Source organism: Aquarana catesbeiana, linkage group LG01 (assembly GCF_042186555.1).
Source record: "Aquarana catesbeiana isolate 2022-GZ linkage group LG01, ASM4218655v1, whole genome shotgun sequence".
NCBI lineage: Eukaryota > Metazoa > Chordata > Amphibia > Anura > Ranidae > Aquarana > Aquarana catesbeiana.
In genome coordinates, this window is record NC_133324.1 from 580420919 (window position 1) to 580436857 (window position 15939).

At 39.7% G+C, this 15939-nt stretch overlaps 1 protein-coding gene across 2 annotated transcripts in view; it reads right to left on the reverse strand.

Moving 5' to 3' along the window:
- UBA6 (ubiquitin like modifier activating enzyme 6) overlaps nt 1–15939 on the reverse strand; it is a 133933-nt gene that overhangs the window by 27046 nt on the left and 90948 nt on the right. For both annotated transcript variants that reach the window (XM_073597820.1, XM_073597813.1), the window contains exons 21-28: nt 13572–13661; nt 12098–12178; nt 11436–11564; nt 9844–9895; nt 8894–8957; nt 8562–8631; nt 6353–6424; nt 2150–2267 (exon numbers count right to left, since the gene is read on the reverse strand). In XM_073597820.1, coding sequence (XP_073453921.1) covers nt 2150–2267; nt 6353–6424; nt 8562–8631; nt 8894–8957; nt 9844–9895; nt 11436–11564; nt 12098–12178; nt 13572–13661 — 676 coding nt within the window. The remainder of the gene's footprint in view (nt 1–2149; nt 2268–6352; nt 6425–8561; nt 8632–8893; nt 8958–9843; nt 9896–11435; nt 11565–12097; nt 12179–13571; nt 13662–15939) is intronic.

The window sequence follows — 15939 nt, forward strand, 5'->3', positions numbered from 1 at the left end:
TAGCTTTATGTAAAACATCTCCAATTTTGAACTGTCTCGAACCACAAATGTAGCATGTCCGCAGTCTCGGACTATCATTTCCTATATTGGGTCTGCAGTCTGGACAGCCCTCAAGCATTACATATATTGAACATTATGTGCAGCCCTTTGGAGATGTCAAGGGGCACATATGAGGCCCCCTAAAGTCCATAAATCAATAACCACTGGGTTGCATATGTCAAGAGTCATTATCATTTGGTAGAAATAAGAATACTTAAACTTATAAAAGAACCTATGTATGATTACTTGTTATGGCTAGTGTTGCACATGAAAAGCAATCAAAAAGTGATTATAAAGGAATTTTTTTTCAAACAAAACATGTTTATACTTACCTGCTCTGTGCATAGGAATTGCACAGAGCGACCTTGAATCTTCTCTTCTGGGGTCCTCCGCCAGCATTCCTGCCTCCTCCTCCATGTCCAGTGCCCCATGGGAAGCCACTTGTGCATGCTTGTTCCCGAGCCCGCCTGCTGCATCCATTGAAACAGATCCAGACCCTGCTCCCTCATGACTGGCTTTGATTGACAGCAACGGCTCCCCGTGCTCCACCAGCAAAGCCAGTGAGACCCGTAAGTAAGAAAAGCTGCAGACATGCACAGCACTGAATCGAACGAGGGCGGCTCAGGCAAAAAAAAAAAGGGGGGGGGGGGGGAGGGGTTAGCACAAATGATGCCTAAACATTTTTTACCTTAATGCAAGGAATGCATTAAAAGGTAAAACATGATTAGGCATTAGAACCACTTTAAGACCATCTCAATATCGATTGTAAATTTGTGCAGCAAAGGTGTCTTTGCAGTTTTTTGTGATATTTAATCATAACTGAACATGATTTGAACTCATCTATAGCTGCACGTTAAAATCCTGACGGGTTTATGCAGACCAAAAAGCAGAAGAAGAAAACCTCATTATTGTGAATTTCCAACACACCAAGTGCCATTTGCAGTTTCACAGTCTGTCCTGCTCCTGGAAGCAGCGTCAATTACATCATATATGAAATATGAAACTCATTCCATCAACATTTCCACGGCAAACCCAAAAAAACAGAGAGGGCGTTTCTGAAAATGTAAAAGAAGGCAAGAAGCGCCAATCTAAGTGCAGTATCATAAAGACTTTAATTTAAAATATATAAAAACAACAGCCAAATGGCTACTCACAAGGACAGGATAAATACAGGCAAGGACATATAATGGGTCCAGGGATGTATTTATCCTTGCCTGTATTTATCCTGTCCTTGTAAGTAGCCATTTGGCTGTTTTTATATATTTTAAATTAAAGTCTTTATGATACTGCACTTAGATTGGCGCTTCTTGCCTTCTTTTACATTATCTTTCAGAGCTGTTTGCTTCCACTCTCAAGTAAGCTGCTGCTGGTGCACAGTATCAGATTCCTTTGAACTAATTTTTTCATTGATTTTATATTTTTTCATTGACTATTATTTTTGTCTCTCTCTGGACGTTTGGCTGAGTTTATATATATATATATATATATATATATATATATATATATATATATATATATATATATATACCTTTACAGTTTTGATTTTGCATATTCAGGAGATTTAGTCACACCGCCCCTTTTATCCTGGATTTGTTTTTATGTTCACGTATATTATTTTCTATTATTCATGTTTGATGTGTGTTCTTGCGCCATTTATCTCTGTTGTCTAGCGTTTCTGAAAATTGCAGCAATTGCAGCTGGCAGTGCATACTGATAAAGCACTTTGGATTATCACAACACATGTTCGTTTTTGTTAGTATGCATGCAAAACATAATGTTTGTAGAGATATCCAGCTATTAGATAAAGGCCAACCAAGCGTGCAAAGTAAAAAAAATGGTTTATAAATGGACACATATAATAGAGTTGTGTTTTACTAGCAGGGATTGAGTTATTATGCTCCTTAACATATATTCAGTTCTCAATACTGAAAGTATACATTTGCTATGATGGAACATGGGTGTATCTAAGCCAAGAGGGAAACAAGTCTACGAAGTTTAGCCTTTAGTTGTGCAGCATGCCTTCCAGTGGCAAGAAGGGGGCACACCTTAGTCATCTCTAGTGCCTAAACATTCCTTTTCTTCCACACAAAGATTCAAAAGTAGAAATTACCTTTTGATGCCCGGTCTTCTGCAAGGACCCTTTCAAGTTGTAGAACTGCAATCCTCTCATCTTCACTACTTATTTGGATCTGATCAGGCTTTTTTGCAGTTTCATCTGTTTCAACAACCTAAGAACAAAAAAAATAAATAAATAAAAAAAGGACTTCTATTCTAAGTGCAATGTTAACACTTTGATAAAATTGAAAAATGAACAGCCCAAGGCAATTTTTGAGACTGCAACAAAGTTAATGCATACTTTGTGTACACATGAATTATAAGGCCTCATGTACATGGGCAGTTGAAAAACTCCTCTGAATGCTGGCAATTGACGGCTGGTAAATGACAGTGAAAAACATCCATTTAACAGCAGTTATCAGCAGTTGAGGTTAGAAGCATTTTTTAAACATAACCTCAGGAGACCCTCCCAAATGTCCACAATGCATGAAAAACATGTAAATTATTAACTATTTCAGCCATTTTGTGAGAGAAGAGAGAGCGGTGTGCTTTAACTATGTATTCTCTCTCTGCCTGCCTCTCCCTCTCTAATCCTCTCTCTCTCTCCCTCTCTAATCCCCCCTCTCTTTCTCTCTCCCCCTCTCCAATCCTCTCGCTCTCTCTAATCTCCTCTCCAATCCCCCCTCTCTCTCTCCCCCTCCCTAATCCCCTCTCTCTCCCTCTCTAATACCCTCTCTCTCCCTATCTAATCCCCCCTCTTTCTCCCCCTCTCTAATCCTCTCTCTTTATCTCTAACCCTCTCCAATCCCCCTCTCCCCCCTCCCTAACCCCCCCTCTCTCGCCCTCTCAGCCTGCCTCTTTTTCTCTCTCCCTCCCTGCCCCTCTCCCCCTCCCTGCCTGCCTCCCCCCCCCCCCCCCCATCTGACTCTCCCCCCCTTACAGGCAACAGCATGTGGTGAAAATTGTGTTTTTCCAATATCTCACATGTTCCTCTTTAAGAATGCTTATAAAAACGAAAACTTGCTTAAACTCAGGTTACAGCTTTTACATGAGTTTACAAGCAGTTACAAGAATTTGGCGTTTGAAATGGCAGTACATTTCCGTCCTGAACGCAATTTTTTGCCACTAAACACAACTGCCTCTTAAACTACTGTAAACTAATCAGTGTACATGGACAGATAAGATAACAGAGGAGAGTTCAGGGGCTGCTGAAAAAAAAAACAAAAAAAACAAAAAAAAAACAAAACAAAAACGTCCAACTGCTCCTAAATGTCCATTTATCAATTGCAGTGTACATGAGGCCTAAATTGGCTGTTCTGTTACTGCACATCAAGATATTTTTGAATATTTTACAGCTATGTAAAAAAAAAAAAAAAAAAAAAAAAAAAAAAGAAGGAGATAACCGTTATGTGTATAACAGCACACATTGTAAGCCTGAGGTAGTTGTAGCCTGTGGAGGTAGCCTCCCGTGAAATCCAACAAGTTATCCCTTCGGTCCCGATCTCGGATAGGCAGGGTTTGTCCCGGACCGAAGGGATAACTTGTTGGATTTCACGGGAGGCTACCTCCACAGGCTCTGACAGACGTACTGCTATATGGCAGATATGCCCCACAACATCCGGTAAGAGTGTCCAACCTTAGATGTTTATGACGCATTACCTGTGGTTGCCGTGCAGTTCAGTTTCAAGCCAACATCCCGTGTTTAAGCACTCCCACTGTCTGAGAAGACTGCTTTCATCTTTATTCATGGACTCTGGTTACAGAGTTTAGCATATGATATTATAGACATTTATACTTACTTCAGTGGTTTCTGTGTTGATTCACTTCATTATTAGTTACTATATTATATGTGCTGATCCACCTTATTGCCAGTTATTACACTACGCACAGTTCACTTGTGTTATTGTTTGGTATTTACATGTTTTTCGGTTATGGTTTAGCGCTGCACTTATTTTATATATATCTGTTGTGACTTGGTTTGTCTGTGTGTTAGCTGCTAACCGTTATATTGTTTACACATTTTTATTTTTGGGCCAGCGCAGTTTCCTTTTTATATCACTATTCTGAATTTTTGATTGTTCGGAGATTCGGATTTATCTGAATTACACGGTATAAACAAAGTTTACCGAACTTTCCGAATAACGAAACAAAATTTGTCTGAATTCCCGAAATTTGAACTGAATTTTACATCGAATCCCAGTCGAATTCGAACTGTAAACATGTTTTCAAAATCAAAGACTGTGTGTGTGTTATTAAGAGTACCATTTCAAAATAATGCTGTTTTAGTTAAGCCAAAAGGTGATTTAAAAGGAGTCCTTGCAATCATTTGATGAAGGTTTTTCTTTTGTTTGTTCAGTTTACCTCATTCAAATCAGGGGAAAAAAAAAAATAAAAAATTCCTCCTAACTCTCAGGCCCAAGGGCTCTCATATAAAAGGCGGGGAGTTAGAAGATCCTTGAGTCACGTGACTGGAGACCTTGAATCTGGGATCGATGAGACTAACGTTTCTCCTGTGGGAGAAAGTCATTGGACATAGCTCAGGCCAGGGTCTGTGTCCAGATACTACAAAGGATGAGCCAGGGCTGATTTCTGAATGTTCAGGATCCACCTGAACTGCTATAATGTCTGGACCGTCAGAGCCAAGTTGTCCACCAGAGACCGAGGAACTGTACACTCAACAGGAAATCATCTAAGTACCCGACAATGGGGATGCAATGAGTGTTCAGCAGGGCTAGTACTGGGGCCACTACTTGTGAACTCAACACCTGATGTGCAGATTATAGGCCAAAAGGTGGAGCCACAAGCTGGTAGTGCAGGGGCACTACAGAAAAGTGTTAGAAATGTTGATGCACTGGGAAGATGGGGTAAAGCACGTACACGTCTGATGTCCACAGAAGCCAGAAAGTCTCCCTAGGGAAGAAGGTGATGGCAATCAGATACAGATACAAACGCAATGTAAGTAGGAATGGAAGCATGTGTTTGTGGCCTCCATGGTCAGAATTGGTAAATGACTAGGTAATTTGGGCCACAATCTTAAATGACTGAAGTGAAAACATAGCCAAAAAGGCAGAGGAACAGGCCTCACCTGACCGACGCTAAAGAGGACTGATGGAAAAGACTGCAGACATTGGCACCATCAGTAGGCATGCTGCAAGCAGTCCCAGAGTGGTTCTTAGAGTGTGAACTGGGACACCTGTTACAGTGGGACTGCCCCCTTTTGTCTAGAATCAGCCATGTTGCACCTGCATGGTGATAAGGCCTTGCCTGGCACCCTGAGCCCTAGGTATTCACGAACCACAAACAACTGGTAACATAAGAGTCGGATGGCCAGAGGTGACCGAAGACAGTCTTTCCACTTGGCACCCGCATTCAACACTCTACCTAGTGGAGGATGTCGGCGCTCCATTCCACAACATTAATACCCTCCACACAGAAAATCAGCAGGAAGTGGGAAATTTAAGGGTGCCAAGTGACCAATGTAAAAAGGAGATGACTCCCGATGCCCACCCTGATTGGCCTACTCATGGAGTGAGTCATCAAAAACAGTGCAAGCATTGCCAGCAGCTCTGAACCTGCAAAGCTCCTTATGTGGAACCCAATGCCCAAAGATCACTTCCAAGTTATCCCCACACTGTGCAGTCCAACAAGGTCTGGCCAGGACACTTTAAAAAGACAGCTTGAGAACTGCTGCATAGGATGGCTACAATCAAAAAGATAAGCTCAAACAGCAATGTAGAGAAGGGTCTTGATTAAGGCACCTGTCACACTTGTGCGACCTGACAGTCACACCACTTTGCTGTGACTTTGATGCGATTTGAAGTAATACCTGTGTAATCTCGCATCTAAGTCGGACCAAAGTATTCCGGCACTACCTTGAAGTCGCACAGATATGAATGGTGCAGTCCCAATTCGCAGGACAAGTTGCACAAGTGTGAAAAGGGCCTAAGGAAAACATTTTGAAGAATAAGAACTATAAGAATTGGTGCTAATAAAAATAGGTTAGGTTATCTTTACATAGCTGAAGAAGAGACATCCATCTTCCTAGGACACTAGAAAAAAAAAAAACTAAGACATGTTGGTAGTAGGAGGAGTTATCTTGGGCTGGCTTAGAGTTTTTTTTTTTCTTAATTTGCCAATGTCCAATTTTCCGGTAGGCAGCAGCATAACCGCAATAGAAAGAAAATGGTTTTACAAATTAGATTAGCTCGGTCCACCTTTTTTCTGATTTGGTCTTACAGGGAAAAATTAACATACATACCTTGTTGGAAGGTGTGAAATCTTTGATGGTCATCCCTGCTATAATGTTCTGGATGACATCATGTGTCAAATCCTGCCAGTAGAAAGAAAAAAAAAAAAAAAAAGGAGGAGAAGAAGAAGTAATTGATTATGAATTGTAACAAACTTTCTTTCCCATGTATATGACAAACTGTGCGGACAACAGCTATCCTAAAATGTCAGAAAATCTAAACTAAGTTCAGGGCACCAAGTCCAACCCCTTCATGATGAAGGTAAAACAAATCCTAATACTATACCAAGAAGGGCTGCGCTGCTGTGATTAAGTGAATGTGGTCGTAAACCATTTATATGACCATAACATATACACCTATATATGATATAAAACTATTAATGGTATTTGGAAAAGGGATGATGATAGCTAGAACACACATTAGTAACCACAAATATGTGACATATAAGATTACTTCTTATGTATATATGCAATCAAACATCAGGTATGTTGAACAAGGTCCACACAAAAATGTTCCTTTGCTGGAAAAGTCTTTCACCAGTGGAGAATGAAAAAACATTATTAATATTGGTATAAAGTAAAACAACACATGATAGGGAAATTCCTCCACCAAACAAAACGATCTGCCCCTTACCAGATCTTTTGATCTCTTGTTTAAGGAGATCGCATGTGCAGGTGGCTGTGTCCCCCAGCCACTGGAGTGGCCAATGTCCTGCAGCAGCCGCCCGGGTCACACTGCCCTGTCTGTGGCTGCGCTCTCTCTCCCACCCACCGGCGCCGATGCCAGCCATAGACAGTGAATGGAACTGTCTGGTCTCCTAGCAACCAGGGACGCGATGAGTGAGAGAGCGTGGTGTTAGACTCCGCCCCCACTTCGCACAAACATCTTTACAGCGGCTCCTGAAAGGGATCTGAGTGCCAGTCTACCATCTAGCGGACCCCCTGAGAGGTGACCCTTGGAGCCATAATATTGATAGAGACCCAGTGGCTGGGGGACACAGCCACCTGCACATGCGATCTCCTTAAACAAGAGATCAAAAGATCTGGTAAGGGGCAGATCGTTTTGTTTGGTGGAGGAATTTCCCTATCATCACATCCTTCAGGGTGACAACAGTGCATGCTTCACATCAGCAGAAGAGTGTTGTTTTACTTTATACCAATATTATTAATGTTTTTTCATTCTCCACTGGTGAAAGACTTTTCCAGCAAAGGAACATTTTTGTGTGGACCTTGTTCAACATACCTGATGTTTGATTGCATATATACATAAGAAGTAATCTTATATGTCACATATTTGTGGTTACTAATGTGTGTTCTAGCTATCATCATCCCTTTTCCAAATACCATTATTAGTTTTATATCATATATAGGTGTATATGTTATGGTCATATAAATGGTTTACGACCACATTCACTTAATCACAGCAGCGCAGCCCTTCTTGGTATAGTATTTCGGAATGGAGGTTGTCTCACATTTAGGGTTGCAGCAGCTATAATAATTTAGGGTTTAGACACATGACCTTTGTTTTTTGAACACTTTATGGGATAGCGCAGTATATACCTTTTGGTTTTGAAAAAACAAATCCTAATGCCTGAACACAGTTTTGCAACTTTGACATGTTTTACTAAAAGTGTACTGTACATATAATAAACTACTTAGTATATTCAGGTGAATTAGATCTTAATCTTTTCAGGATAAAATTGGGCTTTCATTTGTTGGTAAATTATAATGGATATTTCGCTTTTAATTATCAAAAGAAAGCTGGCACAAAATAGTAAAAAATTAAAAACGTAGCTGTATATTTCTTGCTATTACCAAAATCTACCACCAAAGAACAACCCAAAATAAATTCTACTACTTCTGATGATCACAGTGATACCACATTCATATAGATCATTTGTTTTCTGTACCCTTTATAGGGCCCAGAAATAGTGTACATTTTTCTTTTTCATCCTACCCTAAAAACACACCAGACACCAAATAAAAAAAATGCTTTTTTTATTTTATTTTTTTTATTTTTACCTAAAATACACTGACTGAGATTTTTACTTTGAACATGACCCTAAACCTTGACCCCCAACCCTAAATTAAACTCTGATCTAGCTATTTGTGTGTATAATTTCTTATAGGTTATATACTGGCTTTACCTAACCCAGTAGTTACTGGATGTCCAATTCTACCTTGCAGTAAAAAGCATTCTTACTTAATTCTATATACTTACCTTTTCACTGAGCTGGATTTCATGAACTTCTGAAAACAGTTTGGCAGCGCTAATTATAAAGCTGACATGTCTAAAAATAAGAGACAAGCGGCATAAGAACACATATATATTTAGGACTACTATCTTAATATGAATACATAAGGGCATCTTTGTAAAGCCGTGAATGTCACAATCACTAGTACAAGTAAATCAAATCACTGTAATGTAAAAAGACTTGTAACAGGAAGATAAACATTCAATGAATGTTTGGCAAATGTCACATTGATCATTTTAAAGTATACCCCCTATTGTTACAGTGTGGAAACCATTAATAGCAGAAATCCTGTACTTACAATGGGTCTGTTATATCAAACTGTACTGGAGTAGGGGGCCGCTTCGGAGATTGCCAAAATAAACCTGAATAAGCAAAAGTATAAAAGACATCCACAAATGTTATTATAATTACCATGTACTACTAGAACACCATTTATATTCCAAAGTGACTTAAAGTGATTTTAAAGGTAACATTTTTATTAAAGAAAAAATATGTTATACTTACCTACTCTGTGCAATGGCTTTGCACAGAGCAGCCCCGATCCTCCTCCTCTCGGGTCCCACCCCCCCCCCACCGAGTGCCCCCATAGCAAACTGCTTGCTGTGGGGGCACTCGTGTGTGTGCTCGCTCCCGAGCCGGCTCTCTGTGTCCATAAGGACACAGAGCGCGGCTCAGCGCCGCCCCTCTGGCTGAGATTGACAGCAGCGGGAGCCAATGGTGCAATCTCAGCCAATCAGGTGGGAGAGCCTCGGGTGTCATGCATATCGCTGGATCAAGATCGGGCATTAGGTGGGCAATAGGGGGGCTGAGGGGGGAGCTGCACAAAAGGTTTTTAACCTTCATGCATAGAATGTATGAAGGTAAAAAACCTTCAGCCTTTACAACCACTTTAATACTGATATATTGTAAACCTACAGACTTGCACTCACCACCTATAGGCACACTTTTCAAAACCCATTTAAACAGCTCAAAAAATGTATAATTCAATTGTAGTTTTAGCAAAAACATATTTAAAAAAGGAGAAGTAGACATGTTGCTCAACTGATAGCAAGAGACAAGTTATTAAATGGTATCATCATTACTTCTGCAATTATTAAAGTTCATTATCATTAGAAGAAGGATTAGCCACATCCCCCACTTCAATCTCCAGATTTTTGGCAAGCAAAACAAAAACGCCACAAAAAGGAAAAAAAAATAAGAAGAAAGAAATGTGTCCATAGTGTCACTGTTCCTATTTCCACTACTTACTTCCATCTTTTAACCGTGTATCCAGAGGGAATGAATGCAATAGTTGCTGAGCCTAGGATTAAAAAAAAAATAAATAAATAAAAATAAAGTGAGATCCTTGATCAAATATACATAAGGGTTACAATACCCACACAAACACAAGAAGTCAAAGCCATATAATAAAAATCAATTTTCATACGAGACACAATAGGGTATAATACATACATACATATACACACACACACACACACACACACACACACACACACTCTCATTTTAAAAGCTAGGCAGTACATGACATTCAAAATCTAAAAAGAATAATTCAGTGTTTCCCAAAATAGGTATGTGTAGCAATGGTGGTGCTTCATCAGAGACGTGGCCATGTGATTCTTTGCAGGACAACCTTGTAGGAGATAGTGTTCGTTCTAGAATCAACTACCATCAGCACTAGAGGTTAAACAGCGATTTAAATTGCAGGTCTACTGAGTTGTTGTTTTTTTTTTTTTTTTTTTAAGGTATACCTCAGTGCTAATTTGGAAAAGACATGTTACTGGATGCGGACGTGGAGGGTATAATGTTTCTATGAAGTATGTGCATATCAGCATACCCAATTTCAGAAAAACGTCAAACTGCATTAAGGACTATTAAAATCGATGTAGAAAAAATTGTTTTTGTATTTTAAACAAACAGCCTAAAAAAAATAAAAAAACTCCATTATCTCAGAGATAACTATGAGCTTTAACCTCCCTGGCGGTATGATTTCAGATTTTTGCGTCTCAAAGCGGTACAATTATTTTGCATAGAAATTTGGCGTTCTATATTGTAGGCCTGTAATTCTTAGCCATAACACACTTAACTTTGCCCACCAAGAGTCTAGTAGATATCCAGGTATGATGAAGTTTGAAACACAAAATCATAAATTATAATATAATAATTATAAAAAAATTATATAATCAAAATAAATTTCCCCACGATTCACTATCGCTCAATTCTGCAAGCGTTCCAATTTATTATCGCTGTTTTCTAGCTGGTCTAAAACCACTTTTGACGTAAAGGGACACTTTTTGGTTGCTATGGACAATCTCCAGTTTCCAGGCAGAAAGAACAGTATATATAATATAAAAGTGCATGCAGGGCACTGGGCAAAGCACTGCGGACAAAAGGGATGTAAAATGATTTCATACAGTACTGTAAACTCTAAGACTACAGTGTACTGTATGTGTTATGAATTTTTGCTTTTTTGAATTTGCCGCCAGGCTCCGCCCCTGTGGGTTGCGATGCTCGCAGGGAACGGAGCCCGGCACACAGGACATCGGGGCGGAGGACAGAGCCCGCAGACACAGCGGGGGAACATCGCAGGATCCTGGGGACAAGGTAAGTATACCACACCAGGATCCTGAGATGCCACACTCGGGAAAACCGCCAGGGAGGCTACAAGGGGTATGTATACTCAAGAGTATACTCAAAGGATGGTCAAATGAAAATAAAATTAAATATACACACACACACACACACACACACACACACACACACACACACACCAAAAAAAAAAAAAAATAAATAATAATCGGCTCTAATTTACTGAACATATATACTGTTATTTGTTCACCAACCTTGTGATTAAAATACTTTTCAAACTTTAACCTTGCTAATTGTACACAGTGAGACCAATTCCTGGGTTTCCTGCTCAGTAGCTTAACAATATGGAAGCAGCCTTCTAAGCTTTCGCCATTTCGTATTCTCTGCAATAAAGAATAGAAAATAAGGATTAGTATAGAACTGGCAGCAGCACTGAAATAAAAAACATGAGCCTTTTCATGCACATATATGCATTAGGATACTGGAAAACCAAATAATGTAAATATATAAAGCAACCTATGTCCTCATATTAATAAATAAATAATTCATCTACATGCATTGTTGCAGCTTGTTGTAAAATATGGACATTAATATAATCAATGCCCCAGTACACAATACAAAATACATAAATATTTCAAATTTGTTAATTGTATTATTTAACAACCACTAAATTCATTGATTTTAGGTCTCCATTAGTGATCTGCCTTTGTACAGGGATATCACTAAACTCAAGTACTTGCACATCTGTTACATTCTGTAGACATATTTTGGTTATCAGTACCAACAATTGGGAGCACTGTATTTTGGCATTACAATTTTTGTAGTTCATATAATGCAGAGCAATACTCTTTTTCATCTTGAGAATTTATTATTTCGATAGGATTATGGCAACCTAAATACCATTTTCTGTACATACCTGTAGAACATCTTCTACAGATGCATGCGTCTGCCAGAATTTGTTGTACAATGAAGGCTTATGTGAAAATGAACTCTCAAACTAATCAGAGAAAAAAAAAAATCAGGTTAAAAAGACAGAAGCTAAAAGCTGATGCTTGTGGAGTTTTAATTTTTTACTAAAGTGGATGTCTGCTTTTAACTCCTCCAATAGCTGAACTGTGACTATTCAATTCCTTCCAGATATGATAGCATTTATAAGCACCCAATTAGGCAAGCTGTAAAACGGATATGCATTAAAACTTTTTGGGGGGAAATTTACTAAAACTGGTGCACACAGAGAATCTGGTGCAGCTGTGCATAGTAATCAATCAGCTTCTAGATTTTATTGTAAAAGCTTAAGAGAAGTATGGGTTTTCTTTTTGCAACCTTACTTACCTAGGTGGATGCTGCATCTGACCCCCCGCCGGCTACAAAACTGGGAACTGAGCGATCAAAGACTGCTGAGGGGGCAGGATTGGCTGGCTCAGGCCTTCAGTGGCTCGCTAAGAGGCTGAGCCAGGTGGATCCTGACCATATGGTTGTGATCTTGCCCCAGCCTGGACTGGCTCCATGACGTCAGCCCACAGCAGGCTTCAGCCCGCTGTCGGCTGAAAAAAGGTCACAGGAGTGCAGAACAAACTGCTCTCCTGTGATCCACAGGAGAAGTATAGCCAAAAGAGGTTTGGCTGTACTTCTTCTTTGATTAAACAAGCTGAAGTTAGAAGCGGTTTGGTTACTATGCACAGCTGCACCGGATTCTATGTGCACCAGTTTTAGTAAAATCGCTCCCTTTGGGTCTCAGGAGAATATTGCAGCTTTTAAAAGAGAAGAATCATTGAGTTGCTAGACAAGGGTGTAGTTATATAATATTGCAATATTCCTATGGAGTTAAAAAAATAAATCAAATAGAAAAGGTGCCCCCACTAAGATACTTTCCGGAATGACCTTTGTTATGCAAGGAAGGCTGATCCACCCACAATATGATTTTGAAAAAAAAAAAAAAAAAAAAAAAGAAGAAGGAATCATTACCACCCTAGCATTATACAAAGAAACGTATAAAAAAAAAAGTATAAAAAAAAAAAAAAAAAAAAAAACATAAAACATAAAAAAGTGCACTTCTAAATTCACTAAAGCTTGGGAAGCATGTCTGGAAAACCTGTCCATAGAAACATACTTAAAATTAGCCTAATCCCACCAACCAACAATGGTATTACACCTCTATACAGTATCCAATTATTATTTTCCAATAATATCAGCAAATTTTCTGTTACCGAATATACCCTGGGACGTATAAAAAGCACACATGAAAATATGGGGATCTACCCCCTTCATAAAACATAATACTATTGGTGGGAGGAACTAATGTACCCCACTTCAAGGCTAGGTCCTCTAGGAACGGTGTTACATCTTTACATACTTTAATAACAAGATTTAAAAAAATAAATAAAGAATACCTTGTCTCTTGCCCACTGAATTGTGTGCTCAATGATTGCTGGAAATGACTTTAAAGTGCAAAAAGGAATTTCTTCATCTGGAGGATCCCGCTATGTTGGAAACAAGAAAATCAGTAAAGCCATTTAACAGGGAACCAAGATGAAGATCTGATCTGACATTTTAGTGATGTATGACACACAGATACAAAATGTGGACACATTTTTTACTACCCTTAACAAGCATCTAGTGATATAGTAAGGGGCGATTCACACTACAACGTCTGTTAAATTGAAGAGCAGCCAGAGTATTTCAATGTTCCGGCCACTCTGTGTTGCCGACTGGCTAGGGAGCAGCGTGGTGCACGATTCAGCACACTGCACCGTTCTTTTTTGTTTTGTACCAGCTTTATTTGAAGTGTACAAAATGCACACTTCATTCACTGTAATGTCGTGAGGCACGCTGTCTGACATTGCAGTGCGACTTGGGCAGGTGCGTTGCAAAAAAGTGCAGCATGTCTGCACTTTATTGCAGCAAGCGATAACCTATGTAAACTGACCAAGGTAATCATGGCTGCTGATCCATGATACCGTAGTCAGTTTGCGTGCCTCCATCATCCCACTGCTCTCCTCTCTCTCCCCCCTCTCTCCCTGCCTGTCAACTACTGTGTGTGAGCAATCTCTTCCCAACCCCTCCCCTCCTGCCACTATTAGTAGCTGGCAGTAAAGTCAAAGAAGGGTTACTGCCAGCCCCTCTGTTCTACCAAACTATACTACACAGTGTAAATGTTTGTACAAAATGATGCCACAAAATACCTTATTTCATATCACGTGACCTACAGCCGCTCTCCTCCCCCAATCGACCTCCCAGCCAACGTCCTGCTGTAGCCCTTTGATCAGGGGAGGAGAGCGGCCAGAGGTCACGTGGCTGAACAGAAACAATCTGAAATAAGGTATTAAGAGGCATAATTGTATACAAAATATTTATGGCTCGACAAAAACAGAGGGGCTGGCAGTAATCTTTGAATTACCTCCACTTTAACCAGTTCCTGACCGGCTCATGCAGATATACTGCGGCAGAATGGCTCTCCTGGATGAAATCCTGCATGGGTACGTCCTCCTTTACGGCCACCAGAGAGCGCCCCCCCCGCTGAATGGCGGGGGACCCAATGCGCGTTGCCGGCGGTCACGATCGCATGCACGAGCACCAGCACGGGGATTTGTGTGTGTAAACACACAAATCCCTGTGCTGTCAGAGGAGAGGAGACATGTCCTTTATTACTAGTAAGTAGGAACAGCGATATGTCTCCTCTCCTACTCAGTCCTATCCCCATACAGTTAGAACACACTGAAGGAACACATTTAACCCCTTGATTGCCCCCTAGTGTTAACCCTTTCCCTGCCAGTAACATTTACACAGTAATCAGTGCATTTTTATAGCATTGATCGCTGTATAAATATCAATGTCAAAGGTGTCCGATCTGTTCGTCGCAATGCCGTTAAAAATTACAGCTCACCGCCATTACTAGTAAAAAAAAAAAAAAAAAAAAACAACCCAACACCAACAACAATAGCCATAAATAAATCTTTCCTATAGTTTGTTGACACTATAACTTTTGCACAAACCAATCAATATACGCTTATTACGATTTTTTTTTTTTTTTTTTTTTACAAAAAATATGTAGAAGAATATATATCGCCCTAAACGGATGGACATTTATTTTTCTTATTTGGGGATATTATAGCAAAAAAAAAAATTTTATTTCTTCAAAATTGTCGCTTTTTTTTGTTTATTAGTGCAAAAAATAAAAACCCGCACAGGTGATCAAATACCACCAAAGGAAAGAAAGCTCTATTTGTGTGAAAAAAAAGACGCAAATTTCGTTTGGGTGCAGCATTGTATGACCGTGAATTGTCAGTTAAAGGGACACGGTGCCAAATTGTAAAAAGTGCTCTGGTCAGGAAGGGGGTAAAATCTGCCAGGGCTGAAGTGGTTAAAAAGAAGAAAAAAAAAAAAAAAAAAAAACTATAATATAATTTATTTGTGCAAGCGAAGCACATTTCCCCATTCTGTTTCTTTAAAAAGGCTGAAAGTACAGAAAAACCCCATACCAATAGAAACAAAGTGTGACCCAAACTTCCTGTGTGCTGACAACAGAGTGCCCCTGCTGCACTGCAGTCATAAGCAGTGTTTTCACCTCTTCCCAGTTCTCTGGGCTAAAGAGTAAGAGTGAAGAACTGGCAAGGAATAATAACACTGCTTTGGATTACAGTTCAGTAGAGGCACTGAGTTGGGAGCTCAAACAGGAAGGAGGTACACTGGGTTTTCGTAGATCAATATTCTTTACTTGCATTGTTTTTTTAACCACTTGAGCTCCGGAAGGCTTTACCT